Source organism: Mobula birostris, chromosome 1, assembly GCF_030028105.1.
Source record: "Mobula birostris isolate sMobBir1 chromosome 1, sMobBir1.hap1, whole genome shotgun sequence".
NCBI lineage: Eukaryota > Metazoa > Chordata > Chondrichthyes > Myliobatiformes > Myliobatidae > Mobula > Mobula birostris.
In genome coordinates this window covers 233,948,031-233,973,766 of record NC_092370.1, presented here as the reverse complement: position 1 = coordinate 233,973,766, position 25,736 = coordinate 233,948,031, and the positions used below count along the sequence as shown (strand labels likewise).

The 25,736-nt window shown below is 42.1% G+C and overlaps 1 protein-coding gene across 3 annotated transcripts in view; it reads left to right on the top strand.

Annotated features, from left to right (window-relative positions):
* Positions 1 to 18,102, top strand: part of entpd5a (ectonucleoside triphosphate diphosphohydrolase 5a) — a 52,874-nt gene extending 34,772 nt beyond the window's left edge. For 2 of the 3 annotated variants that reach the window (XM_072273645.1, XM_072273649.1), the window contains 6 exons: positions 3,062 to 3,123; positions 6,234 to 6,335; positions 7,940 to 8,080; positions 8,754 to 8,810; positions 15,412 to 15,527; positions 16,346 to 18,102. In XM_072273645.1, coding sequence (XP_072129746.1) covers positions 3,062 to 3,123; positions 6,234 to 6,335; positions 7,940 to 8,080; positions 8,754 to 8,810; positions 15,412 to 15,527; positions 16,346 to 16,432 — 565 coding nt within the window. In that variant the 3' untranslated portion in view covers positions 16,433 to 18,102. The remainder of the gene's footprint in view (positions 1 to 3,061; positions 3,124 to 6,233; positions 6,336 to 7,939; positions 8,081 to 8,753; positions 8,811 to 15,411; positions 15,528 to 16,345) is intronic. The other variant, XM_072273658.1, reaches the window with a different exon arrangement.
* Positions 18,103 to 25,736: the final 7,634 nt, after the last annotated feature.

The following is a 25,736-nucleotide window of genomic DNA, read 5'->3' as shown; positions in this document are numbered from 1 at the left end:
CCGACTGATCCAAGGGGGAATGACAAATTGGATGCAAAATGGACTCAGTGGAAAGAAGCAAAAAGTTTTTTTTAAAGTTGTTGAGTTTATTTTCACATGCATAAATACATTCATGTACAGGTACTTGGAAACAGCATGACATATTGTTACATAAGCAGTATACACAGGGAAAGCATAAACAAACATAATTGGAACAAAATTATACAAGAAAGAACAATTCGTATGAAACAAAGTACATTGTAGTGCAAAGTGAGGTAGTGATTAGGTTATGCAGCTTGGTTTCAAGAACTGAGTGGTTGAAAGGAAGTTGTTGTTCCTGAACTTGGTGATATGGGACTTAAGCTTTCTATACCTCCTTCTCAATAGTAAAGGCATGACCTGGACGGTGGGGATATTTGATGAAAGATGTTTCCTTCTTGAAGCAGCGTTTGATGTAGATACTACTGATGGTTGAGAAGGTTGTGTGTTTGATGTATTGGGCTGAGTCCACGACTGTCTTCTGCAGCTTGTGTTCCAGCACACTTGAATTGCTGTACCAGATCATGATGCAACCAGTCAGGTTACTTAAAACAGTTGTTGAGTGTCACTGAGTCGTCGTCAACTCATGTAATGAGGTTATCATAAGGTTTTCGTGGCAAGGTATAGAAGAAGATTGCCAGGCCTTTCTTCCATGCAAGTACTGCTACTGCCTAGGTTGTATAAACTCAGGATCATCCGCCGTGAAGTCCAGTGATGATGTAACTACACCACCGGCCAGCCCAAACTGCACAACAATACAGCTTGTTAACGTGTTCAGTGACATGCTGAACATCTTTGATCTTACAAGAAAACGACACTGCAACACCTTCTTTACAATTGCATCCATGTGCTGGGCCCAGCACAGGTCATTCAATATGTTAATGTCCAGGAATGAACCCTCTCATAGGGTCAACGGCCATCTAGCAAACACATGCCGTGAAGCGCGGAAAGGGCATCCCTTTCATCGAAGCTTGGTCTGGCCATTCACTGCAACAGAACTTCCCCCAGCCGTCTTCGACCCCACCATGCTGCTGGATTCGGGAGGGGATGTCGAGAGGGTGGGTCTGGACCTGTGCAACCCCCTACTCATCTAAAATCCACTCACGCACACGCTGTTTCTTTCTGAGGAGCAGGGTACCACCCCACTAACTGACTGATGGGATGGATAGCCAGAGAGAGAGAGATCCAGGAATTTAATGTTGCTGACTCTTTCAACTGCTGATACACTGACATAGACTGATGTACATCCGCCTTTCTTCCCCCTTCCTGAAGTTAACAATTAATTATTTAGTTTTACGGATACTGTATCATTTCTATATAAGGAGTAGAACGGGGGCTAAGCATGCAGCTTTGAGATGCTCCTGTGTTGAGGTCAGCGAGGAGAAGACGTTGTTACTTATCCTCACTGATTGAGATCTGCTGGTGAGGAAGTCAAGGATCCAGTTTCAGAGGTCAAGGTCTTGAAACTTGATGAATTTGATAGTTGATGAATAGAAAGCTTAAGTCCCATATCACCAGGTTCAAGAACAACAACTTCCTTTCAACCACTCAGTTCTTGAAACCAAGCTGAACAGCCTAATCACTACCTCAGCAGCCTTTCTTGAGATTTTTATAAATAGCAATCACTCCTCCTCTCATTCTCTGTTCCTTTCCTGAGATTTTTTGACACATATTTTCTATGTTTCTATGTTTCTATATCAGGTTACTGTTATCCAAATTGTCCAGAGCAGAGTGAGAAGCTAGAGAAATCATGTCTGCTTTTGTGATTGGAAGATTGGTTTTTAGTGAAGTTCTACTGGGCTTGCTACTTCCCAGCTTTTTGTAATGTATGGTTATCATTTAGACCCAAATGTAAAAAACATTTTTTTTGTTATGTATTCATTTAAGGGATGTAGGCAGACTGAGCCAGCATTTAATTGCCCATCCTAAGATGCCTTGGGAAGGTGCTAGTGAGCTGCCTTCTTGAACTGGTGTAGTTCATGGGTTGGAGGGTTCTATCTAAGAAGCCCTGGTGAGCTTCTGCAGTGCATCCTGTGGAAGGTACAAACTGCTGCTACTGTGGTTTTGTGATGTAGTTTCTAGTTATAGTGTTTCTAGGCAGAAGATGGGGCAAAGACATGTAGGTTTGATCCTACCTCAAAGAAAACGTGTGCTCTACATCTTACCCAGTCCTAAGTTAGAAGTCTTCCCTGATGGTCACCTAAACCACATCTTGGGCCTCTCGTAAATGTTGAGAATAACATAACGGATGACCCCCTGACTGCATTGAGCTGAGATCTGTTTGGGTTTCCTGCTGTAGATTGGTTTAATTAGTGGCTGCTGTCACAAGTAGTTTTCTCTGCCTAAAGCACCATCAAGTGGTATCAGGAGAAATGAGTACTCCTCCAGGACTGCGTTACATACCTGAAGGAGCTGGTGAAAATTGCAATTACTCCCCTCCTCATTCTCGGTTCCTTTCCTAAGATTTTCCTCAAAGCTGCTGTAGAAGGGGCAGGGAGCCCAGATTTGATTCAAAGTGTGATCAGTGCTGCCAACTCAGCAGCTACTCACATGTGACTTGATATGGTTTTGGATTATGCTTCAGGCTGTTCCATTCGGATGAAAAAGGCCATTTCTTATGCCCATTATGTAACACAGGTTTAGCAAACCTACTTCTGCCTCTGTTTTTTATATCTTGCATCAATGCACCTTTAATTTTCCAGCATCTATGGAGGGAAATGAACAAGTTGACATGTTGAGACTCTTCGTCAGGACTGGAAAGATAAAAAGAAACAGACGTTATAAAAGGGTGGGGGAAAGAGTGGGGCAGAAGCTGGCAGGTGATGGATGGAGTAAAACACACGAAATGTCGGGGGATGACATCTTGGGACCAGACTCTTCATGAGCAATTTGAAAGAAAATATTTCTCTCTGTTTTGTATAGAAATAACATATTGTACATTTCAAACAATTCTGCAAACATTTAGCAACAATTTTGTGAATTACTATAACCATTAAGATTTTGCAAAATATTCTGATTTTTAAAAAATATTCTTGACTATTAGTTACTTGGGCTTTGGATTGAAAGTAGCAAGACTGGCTGTACTGGGAGCACTGGAAAGAAAGGGTAAGTGCATTCAAAAATAGATTATTAAAGATTTTTTAGATTGTATAATTTAACAGAAGATATCAGGTGCTAGAATTTTGCCCATTTCAGTTTTTCCCCTGGGCCAGTCAATTGGGAATACAGGTAAACGTCCTTGAACAAGTTTCTGAAGAGGAAGAAGAGATGTTAATTAATGAAGTAATTTTACATGCAGGTCCCAGTGCTCTACAATCTATCCCAATTACACTACGGGGAAGAATCTTGCTTTGGGGACAATACAGTAACTTCCGGATAGACTGTTGTTTAAATATGTCATACCAGAGATGCAGAGAAATTTCTAAAGGGCAGGGGGTGGTGAATTTGTGGAATATGTTACCACAGGCAGCTGTGGAGGCCGGGTCGTTGGGTGTATTTAAGGCAGAGCTTGATAGGTTCTTGATTGGACATGGCATCGGAGGTTACGGGGAGAAGGCCTGGGAATGAGGAGGGGAAAAAAGGATCAGCCATGATTGAGTGGTGGAGCAGACTCGATGGACCAAATGGCCTAATTCTGCTCCTATGGCTTGTGGTCTTATAATGAAGGCAAATTCATTCAGGCATTGTCATGCTTTCTAACGATCACTGTTAGCAAGTGTTTCCCCACCCCTACTGCCCAAAAGGAGGGAAGCTGAAATGCAAAACGTTACAGGTATTCGAAATCTACTATAAAAGGAGAATCTGGGATATTTGGGTTAGGCAGCATCAGTGAAGGGAGATACAGATATTTTTCTATTCCTAGAAATTTCTCTTCTAATGAGAGAAGCTTGGGGCTAACTATAGAACCCACCATCTCCATGGCTGAGATTCTCTGTGTGGACAGGGAAGTAAACTCAGCATTTCCCTGGTTTGTCTGGCCAGTGCTGAGCCATGATGACTTGAGTTACAGTATTGGTGCTGAAATAATTCAGAAATTGAGGTTCTTGGTCGTGTGCATGGATGTTAAGAGTCATAGAACACAACAGCACAAAAACAGGTCCTTCAGCCCATCAAGTCTGTCCTGAATGGCCTACTATATCTTATAGTCTTATGGTCTCATAGACCTGCACCTGGATCCTTCTCTACCCCTCCATAGCTCTCCATATCCCTCCCGTCCATATACCTATCCAAATTTTTCTTAAATGTTGAAATAGATGAGCTAGCAGCTCTTTCCACACTCTCACTACCCTCTGAGTGAAGAAGTTCCTCTTGGTCCCTTAACATTTCATCTTTTACCCTTAATCCATGACCAACCAGCCTCAGTTGGAAAAAGCCTGCTTTCATTTACCCTATCTATACCTCTCATAATTTTGTATACCCTCATCAAACTTACACTCAATTTTCTATGCTCTAGGGAATAAAGTCCTTAACTTATTCCACCTTGCTCTGTAACTCGGGTCCTCAATAGTGCCAACATCCTTGTAAATTTTCTCTGCACTCTTTCTGTCTTATTTACATCTTTCCTGTAGTAAGTGACCAAATACTCCAAATTAAGGCTCACTAACATCTTTTACAATTTCATCATAACATCCCAACTCCTGTAATCAGTGCATTGATTTATGAAGGCCAATGTGCAAAAAGCTTTCTTTATGACCTTACCTACCCGTGAGAACACTTTCAAGGAATTTTAGATCTCTGTTCCCAAATCCCTCTATTCTTCCCCACTCCTCAGTGCCCTACTGATCACCATGTAAGACATACAGTACTGTGCAAAAGTCTTAGGTACATATGTTTAGCTAGGGTGCCTAAGACTTTTGCACAGTACTGTATTTGTCAATATGGAGTGAAGAGTGGGTTTATAAATCTGGTGGGAGTGGTGGCAAAGGTGGGGGTGGTGTGGGTACAGACACACCTAACCCTGCGACACCAGACTGATCATTTGATTCCAAACAATTGGGTTATTGATCATTACAGAATGTCTCTAGTGCTTCCCGCTCCCTCCCCTCTTCCTTCCTCTTTTCCAACCATGATTCCCATCTCTGTGCCACCTTGCCACTCTCGGTCCACAACGGAGACCCATATCAGAATCAGAGGATCATCAGATATAGGAGCAGAATCAATGCATTTGGCCCATCGAGTCTGCTCCACTATGGTTGATACATTTTTTTCCCTCTCCGTGCCAATCTCCTGCCTTCTCCCTGTATCCCTTCATGCCCCAACCAATCAAGAATCTATTAACCTCTGCCTTAAATATATTAAGACTTGGCCTCCACAGCTGCCTGTGGCAAAAAAACTCCACAGATTCACCACTCTCTGGCTAAAAACAAAAATGCCTGCTCATCTCTATTCTAAAAGTTCGTCCCTCTATTCTGAGGCTGTGGCCTCTGGTTCTAGACTCACCCACTGTAGGAAGATTCCTCTCCACATCCAGTCTATCAAGGCCTTTCAACGTTCGATAAGTTGCAATTAGGTTACCCCTCATTCTTCCGAATTCTAGTGAAAACGGGCCCAGAGCCATTAAACGCTCTTCGTATGACAAGCTATTTAATTCTAAAATTATTTTAGTGAACCTCCTTTGAACCCTCTCCAGTTCAACACATCCCTTCTAAGATAAGGGGCCCAAAACTGCTCACAATACTCCAAGTGAGGCCTCACCAGTGCTTCATAAAGTCTCAGCATTACATTCTTCCTTTTTATCAGGTTTATCATCACTCACATGTGTCATGTTTTTTTTTGTGGCAGCAGTACATAAAATAATTATGCATGTACATATAGCTAGGGTCCCTAAGACTTTTGCACATCCCAAAGTGCTACAACTCACACTTGCCTGCATTAAATTCCATCTGCCACTGGAAGTCTTTTTTTTCCCCAGCAGGTCCAGATCAAACTTTGACGGTCGTCCTCGCTGCTGTATTGTATTTTTTTTGTTCTACTGTGAATGTGTGCAAGAAAATGAATCTTAATGTATGATGACATGTACGTATTTTGATAATAAATTTATTTTGAATTTTGAACCAACTCTATTCACAATTGTTCCATCCCATCATGAACATATGGTAGGTATTCAGTGATAAACCACTTCTCTTTAATGAATGATTTTATGTCTGGAATATCTTCACTATGTATCTTTATTTTTTTTTAACTTGTATATTTCTAAAATCCATTCTTCCATTCAGCAGATGAGAGCAGAAGGTACAGAAGTTCATGTCTACCACCGTTCGTGAAGGCGGAGTGGAAATTCAGTGGTGTCAACTATAAGTTTGGTGGAATGAAGGAAGGTACGGACCACTTAAGCAGTCAGCCACAGCACTCCGTATCATCTTCAGATGAGCGTCCATGAAGTATTGACCCTATCGCAAAGGTTGTGTTGCCAAATAAACATGCTGTGGTGAATTTGGGACTTTCGCAGAAAGGGGCGCTGTTTATGGAATACATCAGTAAACTCTTTGTGTTTACCTATGTCTCCAATGCCACTTTTGCAAGGCATTGGTTGGTTAATGCATCACATTAGATCAAACTCTCTTGTCTGCCTTGATTCAAAAAATATAACCTACATTTTAAAGAGCTCTTTTTATAACCTAATGTCAGTGGGGCAAACTGCAGAGTAGAATTAGTTTAGTAACGTGCAAAAAACTACTAAGGTTCCTGCTATCATCACCTTAGCTGTTTCGGAACTGAATTGTTCAACAATGCTCCACTTCAAGAATACATTGGGCCGACCTCTATGGTAGATATTCAAAAATAAAGATATTGTGGAACTCCGTTACATAAATGAAGTTAGTGCAACATTTCTTCAGGTCTGTCATCAGTGGAGAAAAAACAGACTTGACTTGAACAAGTCCCAAAGCACTTTATATTGCTGTTTTTTTTTCAAAAAAGCAGCCAATATGTGCACAGGAACCCCCCCCCCCCCCCCAATTAGTGATCATGGGACTTTTTTTTGACTAATAATTATCCTTCCAGTCAAAGTATCCCAGCTCTTTGAAATAATGCAGTGGAATATTTTACATACATCATATATCAGGTGTTTATCTCATCTACAGTTGTGATTATGCTGCACCTTGTAACTACTACCTTGGTGTTTTAGGGATAGATTTTTACTGGCAATATGGTAATGTAGAGTTAGTGTAATGTTTAACAGCACTAGTGACCCAGGTTCAATTCCCATGTATATCTGTAAGGAGTTTGAATGTTCCCCACATCACAATATGGATTTCCTCCATGTACTCTAGTTTCCTCCCTCATTCCAAAGTTGAACAGATTAGTAGGTTAATTGATCACACAGGTGTAATTGGGTGGCAAGGCCTCATTGGGCCTGTTACTGTGCTGAATCTCTAAGTAAAAGGCAAATAGAATTGTTATGTCCAAATCTATGGAACCACTATTCTGTGCTCCAGGCCAGAAAAGGAAATTTCCAGCCAAGGATCCAATTTCTGAATACTGTCCTGTCAATATGCTGTGTGTGGTTGTTCCTTTGTTCTATACCTGTTCCACAGCAACCTCCAAAGAGAGAAGGAAAGCAGTTCTGTAGTTCTGTAGTAAAATGTAACCACCCTCTCAATCAGATTAGTTTTATCTGTCATGTGTATACACACTGAAATACAGAGTGAAATGCATTATTTGTGTCAACGACCACCACAGAGCGAGGATATGCTGGACGCAAGTGTTGCCATGTTTCAGGCACCAATACAGCATGCCCGCAAACTTACTAACCCATACGTTTTTGGAATGTGGAAGGAAATCACAGGGAGAACATACAGACTCCTTATAAACAGTGGTGAAAATTGAAGCTCATCACTGGTATTGTAAAGTGTTATGCTGGATGCCACTCTACCGTGCACCCAGACAGCATGTGTAAATAGAATTATGTTTGTCCTCTCAGTTCCCTCTAGCTTCCAGTCCTGCTACACCGAAGTCATTAAGGTAATACAGCAGAAACTCGATCAGCAAGATGAGATCAAGAGGAGGAGTTTCTATGCCTTCTCTTATTACTACGATCGAGCAGTGGATGCAGGAATAATTGGTAAGTAAAGAAATGTTACGTTTCCTTGGTCTGTCTGTATACTTTAGAAACCAGTTTTGAAAAGCTTTCTTGGAAGTGCAAGAGATCGCAGGTGCTGGAAACTGGAGCAACATACAAAGTGTGAGGGGAACTCGGCCGGTCAGGCAGCAGCTATGGAGGGAAATGGTCAGTCGGCCATCTTGACTGGAAAGAAGGGTGGGTGGGGGAGGGGGACAGAGAGCCAGTATAAAAAGAAAGGGTGAAGGGCTGGAGCAGGAGCTGGCAAGTGATAGGTGGATCCAGGTGAGGGAAGTGATAGGCAGACAATGGTGGGATAAAGTCAGAATCTGGGAGGTGATAGGTGGAAGTGACAAAGGGCTGAAGATGATAGAACCTGATGGGAGAGGACAGTGTGGCATAGAATAAAGGAAGGGAGGTGGGGAAAGGGAACTGTTGGGAGGAGGGTGAGAGTCATGGGCAGGTGGGGGGGTGGAACAATTGAAAGATGTAAGGTTATGAGTACCAGTTGGATCATGGAGAGAAATAGAGGTAATTGGATAGAGGGGGTGCGGTTACCAGATGTTTGAGATTTGATGTTCCTGCCGCCATGTTGGAGACTGCCCAAGTGGAATAGGAGGTGTTATTCTTCTAATTTTCTTTCGGCCATGACCAAAAATATTTTTGTTTTGTATAGATCATGAAAAGGGTGGTGTTATACTCGTGAAGGATTTTGCATTAAAAGCAGAAGAAGGTAACTGTTTTAATTATTTGAACTGGGAATACAGTGGATTCCAGTTAATTGGGCCATTGGTTAATCAGGACAGCTGCTCATTTGGAAAATTCTTAAAGAACAAAAACGAATAGAGAAAAATGCCAGGATTCCCTTCATTTGTTTGGGACCCTGTGCTGCTTAACTGGGGCAGGAAACTTGCTGAACAGGTTTCACTAACGACAGTCATGTGCACTTGTGTGGCATTTGGCGCTACACTGTGCTTCGAGTGAACTGTTTTTAAATAGCATTGGTGGCATGTGGTTGTGTTCAAAAAGCACTGATCAATGTCACTAATAGTGAGAAATCAGCAGTAAGACAATTCAGAGCATCACACATAAAATGCTGGAGGAACTCAGCCGGTCAGGCAGCTTCTATGGAAATGAATAAACAGTCGACATTTCAGGCCGAGACTCTTCTTCAGGACTCAGAACTGTTTTGCTCACTGTGGTTTCAAGCATTGAGGCTTGGAGATGCAGGAAACAGTCAGGAGTGAAAATGAAACAATTTTCCTTCTTCAACAAGTTAGGAACTATGAAGAATTTGAAGTTATTGACAATCATCTTGAATATTACTGTACAGGATACAGCTCTCACCTGTGGTTCCAGGTAGCTGTTTGCATGCAGCAATAGCCACACCCTAGTACACCACTTCGATAGGCAGGCTAAACCAGGTGAGGGTGGCCGGTGGGCCTCAGACCCCAGTGAGATAGGGACATGCCTATCCTAGCAGGCAAAGTCAGCTCTGGAACTCACAGTGGATGAGATCTACAGGTGAGATGCAGCGGCCAGGAAGGCGGTCTGCAATGCTAGGTGGAGAGTGAAGGGCACAGAGGAGTTGTGGTCATCCACTGCAACCAAGGAACACTCCAGTTGTGACATCTACTGGCACCATTGGACCAATACTTCCAAGGTTGAGAGAGTGGAACTTCCCCAGTGCAATGGCTTTTCTGCTTTAAAAACCCTCTCGTACAGGTTTCTTGTCATTGTCAGATATAACAAAACAACCACCAGTAGCATTGGTAGTGTTCTGTATTTAATTAAAATACATAATTTGTTTGACTTTTTTAATACCTTTTTTAACTATTTCCATTAACTTCAGCTAAATGGGGCAGCTGCTTAATTACACCAAAATGTACTGTCCCAATAAGAGCACAATACCATATAAGGTAGGAAGGTAACAAGGAATTACTGGGAAGTATAGTGTAACATAAGAAGGTTTGAGTGCACATCTACAGACCCACAAAGATAGATATCGTTATGGGGTAATTTTAAAACAAAGTAAGCAGAACATTTATTGTCTCAGATTTCATAGAGTCAACTGAGAATTAGAAAAAAACATAGAGAAACTTACAGCACAATACAGGTCCTCCGGCCCACAAAGTTGTGCCGAACATGTCCCTACCTTAGAAATTACTAGGGTTACCCATAGCCCTCTATTTTTCTAAGCTCCATGTACCTATCCAAATGTCTCTTAAAAGACCCTATCATATCCACCTCCACCACCATTGTTGGCAGCCCATTCCACGCACTCACCACTCTCTGAGTAAAAAGACTTACCCCTGACATCTCCTCTGTACCTACTCCCAAGCACCTTAAACCTGTGTCCCCTTGTGGCAGCCATTTCAGCCCTAGGAAAAAGCCTCTGACTATCCACATGATCAATGCCTCTCATCATCTTATACACCTCATCTTCCGTCGCTCCAAGGAGAGAAGGCTGAGTTCACTCAATTCTGGTGGCCTTTCAGGAAAGAGAGAAGATTACAACATCTGAGAAAGTTTGAATGGGTACATGGAGGGGAGAGGCATAGAGGGCTATGGTCCAGATGTGGGAAGATGGGACTAGGCAGAATAACAGTTTGCCAGATCTAGGTTGGCCTGAGGGACAGTTTCTGCATGTAATGTTCTATGACTCTGAGACACAGCAGCAATTCCAACTGAACGTAAAGCTGCAAAGGAGTGAATTATTTGCTTAAAGTTGACCCCAGTTTTTTCAACATTATAAAAATATTTTGCTTCACATAACATTGTAGCCTTGAACTGTGAGGTTCTGTTTTGAACCTGAAACTATTTTGAGAATGACTCTACAAAAAAAGCAGCAAAGTTTAAATTTGGAAGCTGTAAAACGTGGAGCATTGTATTTGATGCTTTGGAAATGAAAGCTAAGCTTAGGTTTTCACTCATACAGTCTATGTACTATACACCACGATAAATTGAAACATTTAAGAAACGGGCTTTTGGGAGCTATATAGGTTACAGCAGGTAGAAGAATCAGTAAACAACTTTTTCTCTCTTAGTAAAAAGTTCAAAGTAAATTTATTAATGTACATGTATGTCACCATATACTACCTGGAGATTCATTTTCTTGCAGGCACAGTAAGTACAAAGAAACACAATAGAATTAACAAAAAACTACACACACACATGGACAAACAACCAATGTGCAAAAGGTGGCAAATGGTGCCAGTACAAAAGGAAAAACAAAATAACAATAGATAAGTAATAAATAATATTGAGAACATGAGTTGAAGGGTCCTTGAAGGTGAGTCCATAGATTGTGGAATCAGCTTCGTGTTGGGGTGAGTGATGTTTTCCACACTGGTTCAAGAGCTTGATGTTGAAGGGTAATAACTGTTCCTGAACCTGGTAGTATTGGATCCTCTAGCTCCCCCCTGATGACAGGTGCAAAAAGCAACCAGGGCCTGGATGCTGGATGCTGCTTTCTTGTGACAATGTTGTACTTGTATATTTTTTGAGCTCATAGGACTAGATCTTTAATCCCTTTGATAGGTAGATCCTAACTCGGGTCATAGCATAGAGATCTTGAGGTGGGTGGCAGATGCTTCCTAGGGGTCACCAGGTGGGCACCCGCTTCTTAGATGTTTCGTCATTTTAAGCCCACTACATCTCCAGAGGGCCCAACAGTGTCCCAGGTGCATCCTCCCCTCCACATCTGGTCACCCATGGGTCATTTTGAGACCCTGCTGCCATCACTCCTCTTCATCCATAACCTTTGGCTGGTTCTAGAGCCTGAAGCTTGAGGAGTAGTAACTATTCCTGAACCTAGTAGTATTGGGTCCTTTACCTCCTTCCTGAAGACAGGTGCAGAAGAGACCAGGGCCTGGATGGTGGATGCTACTTTCCTGTGACAATGCTGTACTTATTATAAAACTGTAATAAGGGTTCAACTCAAGTTTATTGTCATTTAACTAGATATATGTATACTGTCAAATGAGACGTTTCTTTGGACCAGAGTGTAAAGCACGGTAACACACAATAACTTGGGAAATTAGGAATTAAATCTACAAATGAATGAATTGTGTATAGATAAAGTGCATAAATTCAATATTGTAAGGTACAGTTCAAATTATCTGGCGACTCTTCAAATGCGATGCAGCAGGGAGTTCAGAAGCCCAGTGGCCTGAGGGGAGAAACTGTTTCCCATCCTGACCGTCATTGTGCATGGGAGTCCCCTGCCTAGTAGAAAGTCAAAGGGGATGATGGATGGGTGGTATCCTTGATAATACCAAGGGTCCTGCGTATGTAGTGCTCCTGATAAATGTCCCTGATGGATGGTAGGGAGAACCCTATGACTCTGATTCTCTATGATCTTCATATTGGAAGAAGGTACGATAGTAATGTTTAAGAGATACGTCGACAAGCACATGCATAGCCATGAAATGGAGCGATGTAAGCCATGTGCAGGCAAATAGGATTAGTTTGGATTGGTATCATGTTCGGCACAGACTCCCTGGGTCAAAGGACGTGTTCCTGTGCTGTTCTGTTCTATAGGGCACATTTGTGGAATTATTACGACAGATGATAAATAGTTATTAATATGGAATTTGCTTCTGTATGGAGTTGCTTTCAGATGAATAATTGATGTATAATTTCATGACAATATAAAGGTAGATGGGAAAATAAATTGCAAGAATAATATGAAGAGATAGATAGGTTAAGTAAGTGGGCAAAAAGTTGGCAAGTGGGAAATAGTGTAGGGAATGTAGGGGCATCATTTTGGTAGGAAGAATCAAAATCCAGAATACTGCTTAAATGGAGACAAAGGTTTTAAAGAAACACTGTGAAGGGATCTTATTGTCTTCGTGTATAAAACTAAGTCAGTACAGAGAGTAATTAGAAAAGCAAACAGCTGCTGTTCTGTACCGCAGAAGGGGCTTTAGAAAGTAATATAAAAGTTGGGAAGTTGCTGCTGGCATAGCAGGGTTGGTGTAACCATGGTAAGCATAGCAGTTGGTATGATGCTGTTATAGCTCAGAGCGTTCTGGAGGTCAGTTCCGATGCCACCTGAAAGAAGTTTGTACATCCTTCCCGTGACAGCATGGGTTTCCTCCAAGTGCTCCAGCTTCCTTCCTGATTAATGTAAACTGTCCTGTGATGAGGCAGGGGTTAAGTAGGTGGGTCGCTAGGCACTATGGCTCGTCAGGCCAGAAAGGTCTCTTCCATGCTGTTTCTCTAAAATAAAAAAATGATGGGCAGGATATGTTAGTATTGGTATGTTAGACAGCAGAAAGGATTCATTGGCCAAGTTCCTGGAACCCATGAACACCTACCTCATGTTTCTCCTTCGCACTGCTTACGTATTTTTTATTACTGTAACTTAAAGTAATGTTTTATGTATTGCACTGTGCTGCTGCCACAAAACAACACATTTCACAATGTATGTTGATGATAACAAACCTGATTCTGATGGTCAAGCCGGTTAAGCTATTACCTTAGTAAAATAAAAGCGAGATTATTGAAACATGGGAGTATGTGAGGAAATGACACAGTAAATTCTGAACAATTCCCTTCTGATGGAGTTAAAACTAGATGGCATAATTTCAGAATAACACATGTCCATTTCAAGACAGAGATACAGAACTCCTTTGGAATAGAAAGTTAAGGACTCTCAATTCAAAGAGCTATGAAAGCAGAAGGATTGAATATATTGAAGGGCGATTGGGCTTCCAAAGTAAGGAGTTTAAAACTAGAAGTGCATAGATTTAAACTGAGAGAAAGATCTGAAAGGAACCTGAGGGGGCAGCCCTTTCACAGAGGGTGGTGGGTATATGGAATGAGCTGCTAGCTGAATTAGTAGAGCCAGATAATACAATTAAAATATTTAAAATACATTTAAACAGGTACATGGATAACAAAGTTTTAGAGAGATATGGGCTATCCAGTATAAGGGACCCCACCGTCCAGGCTATGCTTTCTTCTTGCTGCTGTCATTGAGAACAGGGTACAGGAGCCTCAGGACTCACACCACCAGGTTCAGGAACAGTTATTGCCCCTCGACCATCAGGCTCCTGAACCAAGGGGGAAATCTTCACTCGCCCCAGCACTGAACCGCTCCCACAATCTATGGACTCACTTTCAAGGACTCTTCATCTCATGTTCTTGATATTTATAGTTTGTCTATTTTTCATTTTGTATTTTGCACAGTTTTCTGTCTTGCACGTTGCTTGTTTGTCCATCCTGTTGGGTACAGTTTTCCAATGAGTATGCCCACAGGATATCTCAGGTTTGTATATGGTGATCTGTACTTTGATAAGGAACTTACTATCAACTTTGTAATGAAGACAAATCAGACTAGCTCAGGTAGGCACCTTGGTCAGCATGCGTTGTATAGCTCTGACTCAATGAAATAGATTTTTGTTCTAAAGGAGAACAGCATTACAAGGAACAAGCAGGAAAATGCTGAGTCTGCCCATTCCTGCCTGTGGCCATCAAACTTTACACCTCCTCCCGTGGAGGGTCAGACACCCTGAGCCAATAGGCTGGTCCTGGACTTATTTCATAATTTACTGGCATAATTTACATATTACTATTTAACTATTTATGGTTCTATTACTATTTATTATTTATGGTGCAACTGTAACAAAAACCAATTTCCCCCCGGGATCAATAAAGTATGACTATGACTAGAGAAGCCCTGATCTTATTGAATGGTTAGTAGACTCAAGAGATCCAATAGTATTCACCTTTTGTATGGAAACTTAAACTAGTTTGAGGATTGCTCTGGAAAACACCACAGTAGCATAGCGGTTAGCATGACACAATTAAAGCTCAGGGTGTTCCACAATTCAGAGTTCAATTCCAGCACTGTCTGTAGGGAGTTTGTATGTTATCCCATGAACACATGGATTTCTTCCCACGCTCCAAAGACATACTGGTTAGTGGGTTGGTTGGTCATTGTAAATTGTCCTGTGATTGGGCTGGGTTTCTATCGGTGGGTTTCTGGGGGGCACAGTTTGTTGGCTGGAAGGGGCTGCTCTATGCTGTGCCGAAATAAAAATTTCAGAAGCAGTAACATTTAAATTTGCCAGGAAGTGTAAAACTTAGAACATAGTCATTTATGTTTTGGGAATAAAAGCTAAATATAACTTTTTACCTTTGCACCTTGGGTACAGTACGCTGTTCTAAATTTCAAATGTGTGTTTGAGAGGTACATGGGTAATACTTTACATGAAAATGTACATGTTAAAGGACAGGAAGATGACTACGGGTGATGTGTTACACAACTGATGGTTTGTCATCTCTGAAGATTTACCTGTAATCCTTATGATCTCTTTATATTGCAGTATGTGAAGACATAAATGAGGTGACAACAGGCAGTCCTTTCCTCTGCATGGATCTAACATATATCACTGCCTTACTCAAGGAAGGGTTCGGATTTTATGATGACACAAAACTCCATGTAAGCACAGCATCTGTTGTGATTTTTACTGTGTTGTAGCCAAAGTGCAAGAATGTTACAGTGTGAAGATTCTTCTATTGTTGAGCATACCTAACCTATATGCAAAGGATATCTATGTAAATTTTATATATAAATGCCAGCTCAGACAGGAGTACATAATTAAGTCCTGTCCTAAATGTGTCCTATCAATTTTAATTGCAAGTCTTCAATTAAGTTCACACTTTTTCAAAATGCATAAGACCACAAGATATAGGACCAGAATTATGCTATCGAGTCTGCTCCATTATTTCATCATGACTGATCGATTTCTCCCTCATTCCCAATTGCCTTTGCCTTAAATATACCCAATGACTTGGCCTGCACAGGCACCTGTGGCATATTGCAGGGGATTTGCTTGCCTTGCTCTGCTGATTGACAACTTTTGTCTTTTAAATGTTTACTTTTGAATATAGTAAAATGCAAGGTGAAAAATATCCAAAAATCCAGGTAAGGTTGCAAAGCATTTGAAAAGAGGTTTACCTTGAATACCTCTGAACCCCAAAAAAAACCCCACATGTATTCTTTAGCTAAACAGAAGTCCTGTTGTGAGTTTTAATGTAGAATTTAATTTGCCATCTACTTAGAGTAACAAACACAAAATGCTGGAGGAATGCAGCAGGTCAGGCATCATATATGGAAATGAATAAAGCCTATTATCTAACTGGCTTTATAAAGAAAGAATCAATGCTGGTATCTCTTTACTTTTGATTATGGTCAAACTGACCTTGTTCTTGACAAATTTATTTTGTGATGAGATTCTCCTCCTTTGTTATTTTCAGCTGGCCAAGAAAGTCAATGATATTGAAACCAGCTGGGCACTGGGAGCAGCATTTCATTTCATCCAGTCATTGAGGACAGCACACTGAATTGAAAAATGGATCACGGAGCCAATGATGCACATTGACTTTGTTTGAAAATGATTTGTATTTGCCAAACAAGCAAAGTAATTTTGATTCCTTTTACTGAAACCAACCCAAAGTTGTTTCCCGATGGTCCTTGTGGCTGTCATTTCTCCCACTGGTACGAGGAAGAGGTTATTTTTTAGCATTTTTACAAAATGATTGGGAGGGAAAAAAATCAAACCATGGAAGCTTATGAACTTGGAAACAATGGGTGACACACCTTCTTGGATCTAAAGTACTGAATTGTGTGATAATTATGCAGAAATTCACCCTCTTATTGTAATTCAGGAACAAGCTTGATATGTTCAAGGCTGCAGTAAAACTTTTAACACCCTTAGCAATATTCACTTGAAATGATGAAAGTACAGAAATGGCAAGTTATACAAGACTTGATCAAATCTTTAAAAATCTTAAATGGAAGCCCAGTCTTTAAGATGTTTTTATCATTTAGTGGAGATTTAATAGAATAATAGACGAAGGAGAAAGCCCTTAACTCCGAGTGGAGTCATCAGGACACTGTCATGACTCTACTCAGAGTTTTTTTTTTAAAGCAGGCTCTTATTTTTACGAGGCTGAGTTGCTGGCTCGACGCTCAACCCAGCACAGATGGAAAGTGTGCAAGGGAGCCAGCTGGATTCGAAGTCTGGAGCCTTCGCTCCAAAGTCCGGCACTGATGCCACTACGCCACCAGCTGGCCACTGTTGAGGCAATAAGGCTGTCAAATCTTCCTATTGAACAACTTCTGGCTCTTGCAGCAGCTGAAAGCGGTGAAGAGGGAGAAGATTAATTTTACCTGTGAAGAATGAGAAGATACTTTTATGACAGTCTTAGATGCCTAATAACAAAGTTAGTTCAGGGTGAGGTTAGCCCCAGATGTTCTGAACACACTTCCTCTGATATTATCACTTTAGTTGTAACTTCAAGTGACCCACCTTTCAGCCTCTGCATCAATATAAATGCATCTTTCTGAATTTCAAATAGAGGATTGAAATAAAATATCTACTGGTACTGAGGATGCAAAATCCAGCTTTAATTAGATGAAGCCTATGAATTGACTTGTACGATAAACCACATCACTTTTGGGGTCTCAAGGTGCTGATTAATCAATAGTAGTGACACTGGAAAGACTAATCTTTTAAGGTTGCTTCAAATGAGATATTCTATCCACCTAATCTATATTTAAATAATTAGAGTGGATATATTTAAAGTCTTAAAATCAGTTTTACAGATCTAGTTTACACTACAGGGAGCTTAAATTCTTAATACTGACTTGTCCTCACTCAACAAGTTAACTCTGAAGTTTAAAACTAACCTGTTTGCAACTCAGTTTTCAACCAAATAAAGATCTGGGTTCTGGAAAGCAGGAGCGTATTTTTAGCTGAGAAACACAAGTGGCTGCTGTCTGCAAAATTTCTTGCAACTGAACGTGATCTCTATTCCAGAATCCATTCTAGCTCCTGCAAAACAATACTTATTTTTGAAATGCAAATTGCACTTAACTTTGGCTGTAATTAATACTTTATACAAAGAGTCACTTGTGATTATTGAAAAATTTTAAGGACATCATGTCATGTAAATTTAATGTTTGATATTTTGTATCAACTATTTTTTTAAATTAAACAATATTGGATATATGCACCGCTTACTGTCATAGTAGCAGAATACACAGAACAACACTAAGTTGGCCCAGTAGGGTACAGCAGCAATGACCTGGGCTCAACTCCAAGCACTGTCTAAAGAAGTTTGCACGTTTTTCCCCCATGAATGTATGGCTTTCCTCCCACATTCCAATGACGTACAGGTTAGTACTAGGGTTAATTGATCACAAGAATGTAACTGGGCCACAAGGGTTTGTAGTGCCGGAAAAGCCTGTTACCCATAAAATAAAGAACCTGCATTCCTCTCCATCAGCTTTTAGCAAACATTCAAGCTCTTTAAAACCTAAACAAATCTTAACATGCACAGCCTTCTTTATTAGGCAAAATGCCTGAAATGTGGCCGCAGCATATGATGTAGATTGGCAATAGTTCTCAAGTTTCACTCAGACTAAGATGGCCCCACAGTGGCATTGTTTTTCCAACCTTGTTGCAATAAGAGCATAGTTTAATGAAAGTAGCCAAGTTGTTTCTTAGAAAGCACATAATTCACTAGCAAGGGCATGAAGGAAGGGTTTTTGTTGTAATGTGCTGCAAATCAAACCTGACACAACCACTCAGGATGTACCCCTTGAGCCTTATACTTCTACAACACCACCGTCTATAGCCAGGGAACCTTTTCAGAAACATAGAAAACCTCCAGCATAATACAGGCCCTTTGGCCCACAAAGTTGTGCCAAACATTTCCCTACCTTAAATTACTAGCCCTCTATTTTTCTAAGCTTCATGTACCTATCCAAAAGTCTCGTAAAAGACCCTATCATATCCACCTTCACCACTGTTGCCAGCAGCCCATTCCACGCACTCACCACTCTCTGTGTTTAAAAAAAAACTTACCCCTCACATCTCCTCTGTACCTACTCCCCAGCACCTTAAACCTGTGTCCTCTTGTGGCAACCATTTCAGCCCTGGGAAAAAGCCTCTGACTATCCACACGATCATCTTATACACCTCTATCAGGTCACCTATCATCCTCCTTCGCTCCAAGGAGAAAAGGTACTACACCTACTGCTCTTCCTTCATCAATGTGTTTAGACACATTCTCAACCTGTTCTCATAAGGCATGCTCCCCAATCCAGGCAACATCCTTGTAAATCTTATCTGCACCCTTTCTATGGCTTCCACATCCTTCCTGTAGTGAGGCGACCGGAACTGAGCACAGTACTCCTAGTGGGGTCTGACCAGGGTCCTATATAGCTGCAACATTACCTCTCAGCTCCTAAATTCAATTCCACGACTAATGAAGGCCAATACACCGTATGCCGCCTTAACCCACAGAGTCAACCTGCGCAGCTGCTTTGAGTGTCCTATGGACTCTGACCCCAAGATCCCTCTGATCCTCCGATCCTCCACAATGCCAAGAGTCTTATCATTAATACTATATTCTGCCATCATATTTGACCTACCAAAATGAATCACTTCACACATATCTGCCACTTCTCAGACCAGTTTTGCATCCTATCAATGTCCCGCTGTAACCTCTGACAGCCCTCCACACTATCCACAACACCTCCAACCTTTGTGTCATCAGCAAACTTACTAACCCATCCCTCATTCAAGTCATTTATAAAAATCACGAAGAATAAGGGTCCCAGAACAGATCCCTGAGGCACACCACTGGTCACCGACCTCCATGCAGAATATGACCCGTCTACAACTATACTTTGCCTTCTGTGGGCAAGCCAGTTCTAGATCCACAAAGCAATGTCCCGTTGGATCCTATGCCTCCTTACTTTCTCAATAAGCCTTGCATGGGTACCTTATCAAATGCCTTGCTGAAATCCATATACACTACATCTACAGCTCTTCCTTCATCAATGTGTTTAGTCACATCCTCAGAAAATTCAATCAGGCTCGTAAGGCATGACCTGCCCTTGACAAAGCCATGCTGATTATTCCTAATCATATTATACCTCTCCAAATGTTCATAAATCCTGCCTCTCAGGATCTTCTCCATCAACTAACCAACCACTGAAGTAAGATTCACTGGTCTATAATTTCCTGGGCTATCTCTACTCCCTTTCTTGAATAAAGGAACAACATCCACAATCCTCCAGAACCTCTCCTGTCCCCATTGATGATTCAAAGATCATCGCCAGAGGCTCAGCAATCTCCTCCCTCACCTCCCACAGTAGCCTGGGATACATTTCATCCAGTCCGAGCGACTTACCCAACTTGATCCTTTCCAAAAGCTACAGCACATCCTCTTTAATATCTACGTGCTCAAGCTTTTCAGTCCGCTGCAAGTCAGCACTACAATCACCAAGATCCTTTTCCATAGTGAATACTGAAGTAAGGTATTCATTAAGTACCTCTGCTATTTCATCCAGTTCCATACACACTTTCCCACTGTCATACTTGATAGGTCCTATTCTCTTACATCTTATCCTCTTGCTCTTCACATACTTGTAGAATGTCTTGGGGTTTTCCTTAATCCTGCCCGCCAAGGCCTTCTCATGGCCCCTTCTGGCTCTCCTAATTTCCTTTTTAAGCTCCTTCCTGTTAGCCTTATAATCTTCTAGATCTCTAACATTATCTAGCTCTCTGAACCTTTTGTAAGCTTTTCTTTTCTTTTCTTGAGTAGATTTATTAGAGCCTTTGTACACCACAGTTCCTGTACCCTACCATAACTTCCCTGTCTCATTGGAACATACCTGTGCAGAACTCCACACAAATATCCCGTGAACATAAGCCACATTTCTTCCGTACTTTTCCCTGAGAGCATCAGTTTCCAATTTAAGCTTCCAGTTACCTGCCTGATAACCTTATAATTCCCCTTACTCTAATTAAACGCTTTTCTAACTTGTCTGTTTCTACCTCTCTCCAATGCTATTGTAAGGGAGATAGAATTATGATCACTATCTCCAAAATGCTCTCCCACTGAGAGATCTGACCCCTGACCAGGTTCATTTCCCAATACCAAATCAAGTGCAGTCTCTCCTCTTGTAGGCTTATCTACATATTGTGTCAAGAAACCTTCCTGAACACACCTAACAAACTCCACCCCATCTAAATCCCTTACTCTAGGGAGATGCCAATCGATATCTGGGAAATTAAAATCTCCCATCATGACAACTCTGTTATTATTACACCTTTCCAGAATCTGTTTCCCTATCTGCACCTCGAGATCCCTGTTAGTATTGGGTGGCCTATAAAAAAAACACCCAGTAAAGTTATTGACCCCTTCCTGTTCCTAACCTCCACCCACAGAGACTCCGTAGACAATCCCTCCATGACATCCACCTTTTCTACAGCCGTGACACTGTCTCTGATCAACAGTGACACGTCCCCACCTCTTTTGCCTCCCTCCCTGTCCTTTCTGAAACATCTAAAACCCAGCACTTGAAGTAACCATTCGTGTCCCTGAATCATCCAAATCTCTGTAATGGCCACTACATCATAGCTCCAAGTACTGATCCACACTCTAAACTCATCCGCTGTGTTCATGATGCTTCTTGCGTTAAAATAGACGCATCTCAAACCGTCCGTCTGAGCGCGTCCCTTCTCTATCACCTGCCTATCTTCCCTCTCGCACTGTCTCCAAGCTTTCTCTTTTGTGAGCCAACCTCCTCTTCCTCAGTCTCTTCAGTTCGGTTCCCATCCTACAAGAATTCTGGTTTAAACTCTCCCGGGTAGCCTTAACAAACTTCCCCACCAGGATATTGGTCCCCCGGGATTCAAGTGCAACCCATTATTTTTGTGCGGGTCACACCTGGCCCAAAAGAGGTCCCAATGATCCAGAAATCTGAATCCCTGTCCCCTGCTCCAATCCCTCAGCCACGCATTTATCCTCCACCTCATTCCATTCCTACTCTCACCGTCGCGTGGCACAGGCAGTAATCCCGAGATTACTACCTTTGCAGTCCTGCTTCCAACTTCCTTCCTAACTCCCTGTAGTCTGTTTTCAGGATCTCTTCCCTTTTCCTCCTATGTCATTGGTACCAATATGTACCATGACCTCTGGCTGTTCTCCCTCCCATTGCAGGATATCTTGGACTGATCTGAAACATCCAGGACCCTCGCACCTGGGAGTCAAACTTCCACAGAATTGCCTGTCTGATCCCCCAACTATAGAATCTCCTATCACTACTGCCTTCCTCTTCCTTTCCCTACCCTTCTGAGCTACAGGGCCGGACTCTGTGTCAGAGGCATGGCCACTGTTGCTTCCCCCAGGTAGGCTGTCCCCCCCCCAACGGTACTCAAACAGGAGTACTTATTGTCAAGATGTACAGCCACAAGGGTACTCTCTAGTACCTGACTCGTGCCCTTCCCCCTCCTGACTGTGACCCACTTGTCTGTCTCCCGTGGCCTCGGTGTGACCTCCTGCCTATAACTCCTTTCTATCACCTCCTTGCTCTCCCTGACCAAATGAAGGTCACCGAGCTGCATCTCCAGTTCCCTAACACGGTCCCTTAGGAGCTGCAGATCAACACACCGGGTGCAGATATGGCTGTTTGGGAGACTCCAGGCCTTCCCACATCTGACACCGAGCACAGAAAACCGGCCACAGGAAGCAGTGAATCTTTACCAGATTTCAATAGACAATAGGTGCGGGAGTAGGCCATTCGGCCCTTCGAGCCAGCACCACCATTCACTGTGATCATGGCTGATCATCCACTATCAGTATCCAGTTCCTGCCTTATCCCCATAACCTTTGATTCCACTATCTTTAAGAGCTCTATCCATCTCTTTTTTGAAAGCATCCAGAGACTTGGCCTCCACAGCCTTCTGGGGCAGAGCATTCCATATATCCACCACTCTCTGGGTGAAAAAGTTTTTCCTCAACTCCGTTCTAAATGGCCTACCCCTTATTCTTAAACTGTGGCCTCTGGTTCTGGACTCACCCATCAGCGGGAACATGTTTCCTGCCTGCAGCGTGTCCAATCCCTTAATAATCTTATATGTTTCAATAAGATCCCCTCTCAGCCTTCTAAATTCCAGAGTATACAAGCCCAGTCACTCCAATCTTTCGACATATGACAGACCCGCCATCCTGGGAATTAACCTTGTGAACCTACGCTGCACTCCCTCAATAGCAAGAATGTCCTTCCTCAAATTTGGAGACCAAAACTGCACACAGTACTCCAGGTGTGGTCTCACCAGGGCCCTGTACAGCTGCAGAAGGACCTCTTTGCTCTTATACTCAATTCCCCTTGTTATGAAGGCCAGCATGCCATCAGCTTTCTTCACTGCCTGCTGTACTTGCATGCTTGCTTTCAGTGACTGATGTACAAGAACACCTTGATTTCAATCAAGTGGTTGTCTTAAACTAAATGCTAGTTAATGAACGTGACAAGGAAGTTAATGTTTTATATTCCTTTAGATGCAGAGGTTCCCAATTTTTTTTAATGCCATGGACTAATATGAGTACGCAAGGGTCTGAGGAACCCAGGTTGGGAACCCCTGCTGGAGACACTAAATATGGCCCTGAAACCCCTAGTACTGTCATCAGTTATATTTCATTCCACCTTCATGTACAAGAATAAACTGGTATACAAACAAGAGAAAATCTTCAGATGCTGGAAACCCAACACACAAAATGCTGGAGGGACTCAGCAGGCCAGGCAGCTTCTATGGAAAAGAGTACAGTCAATGTTTCAGGCAGAGACCTTTCAGTAGGACTGGAGGGGGAAAAATAGATGAGTAGATTTAAAAGGTGGGGTGAGGGGAGGGAGAAAGAAACACACAGTGATAGGTGAAATCGGGAGGGGAAGGGATGAAATAAAGAGCTGGGAAGTTGATTGGTGAAAGAGCGACAGGCTGGAGAAAGGGAATCCAACAGGAGAGAAAGAAAAGAAGGGGAGGAGCACAGAGGGATGTGATGGGCAGGCAAGGAGATAAGGTGAGAGAGGAAATGGGGATGAGGACTGGTGGGGGGGAGGGGGTTGGTGGCGCATCACTGGAAGTTTGAAAAAAAAAAATCGATATTCATGCAATCAGGTTGGAGGCTCACCAGAAAGAGTAAAAGGTGTTGCTCCTCCACCCTGAGTGTGGCCTCTGTGGCAATGGTAGAGAGGCGGTGGATTGACATATCGGAATGGGAATGAGAAGTGGAATTAAAATGGGTGGTCACTGGGAGATCCTTTTATTTTTCTGGTGAATGGAGCGTAGGTGCTTGGCAAAGCAGTCTCCCAATCTATGGGAGACCCTTTTTCTTTTCTTCCATGGCCTTCTGTCCTCTGCTATTAGATTCACCCTTCTCCAGCCTTGTATGTCATTCACCAATCAACTTCCCAGCTCTTTACTTCAGCCCTGCCCCTGCTGGTATCACCAATCACCTTGTGTTTCTCCCTCCCACCCTTTTAACTCCAGTCCTGCAGAAGGATCTCAGCCTGAAACGCCAACTGTATTTTTTCTATAGATGCTGCCTGACCCGCAGGGTTCCTCCAGCATTCTGTATGTGTTACAAGGCCAATCCAATATTGGCTTTAATCCTTCTTTCCTGCTCTCCTCATACCCTTTGTCTCCCCTTATAATTTGAATCTCAGTCATTACCTTGAATCAATTCAATGCCTGGCACAGTATTCTAAAGATTAACAAACTGCGTGGTACAGAAATTGCACGACAACAGACAAGGCGGCTCTAGAACAGCTATTCAAAACTGCCCAAAGCATCACCGGCACCAGCCTACCCATCAAAGGACATAGGAAAAGGGCCAATAACGCCATGACAGATCCCACCCACCCTGCCCATGGACTGTGCCCCATTCCATCAGGGAGGAGGCTACACAGCATCCATGCCAGGACCACTAGACTCAAAAACAGTTACTTTCCCCAAGCACTAATGCCGATCAACACCTCCACAAACACACCCAAACCCCCCCAACCACTTTATCACTTCCTGTCAGTCATCTTATGTACAGACACTCTACAGCCGTACAATCAATGTATACAAGCTTTCTCGTGTATTTATATTTGTGTTTTTTTTAAATCTGAATGTGGTTTCTTGTGCTGCATCAGATCTGGAGAAATAATTGTTTCATTCTCCTTTCCATTTGTGCACTGGAAATGACATTATACCAATCTTGAACAATTAGAAGAAATCCTTTGTCTTCTCAATCTGAAATGGGTAACCCCTTATCTGACACCGATGCCTCCTAATTCTTGAAAGCTACACAAAGAGAATCATCTTCTTGGCATCCACCTTACCAATAGTGTTTCAAAGAGTTGTATTCTTTGAATATTATGAGAGCAACGAGTGTATGAAAAGTACATGAAATAACTCAGGAATTAACCATGCGAGTCTTCTCTGAGAACAGTTCAAAGTACATATAATTATATATATAGTACATATTAAATATAAAGGTCAAAACAGTACACTGTACACTAAATTTAGACTCACCCACATCCTGTGATGTTGTATCTAAACTAAACAACTTTCAAACTGCTTTGCTTTATCTGTCCTAATAACTTGCCGGACCTGCATGCTAACTCTTACACAAAGTTGTAGATACATCTCAGTGCAGCACTGAAAACCAGCCTTCCTTTCACGCTGTCTACTTCTCACTATCAGTAAAGCAGCCAGCATAATTAAAGACCCCACCCATTACATTCTTCTCCTCTGCTGTTAAATCTCTTAAACACACCTCTTGTATGTGAAAAATAAATTCATGA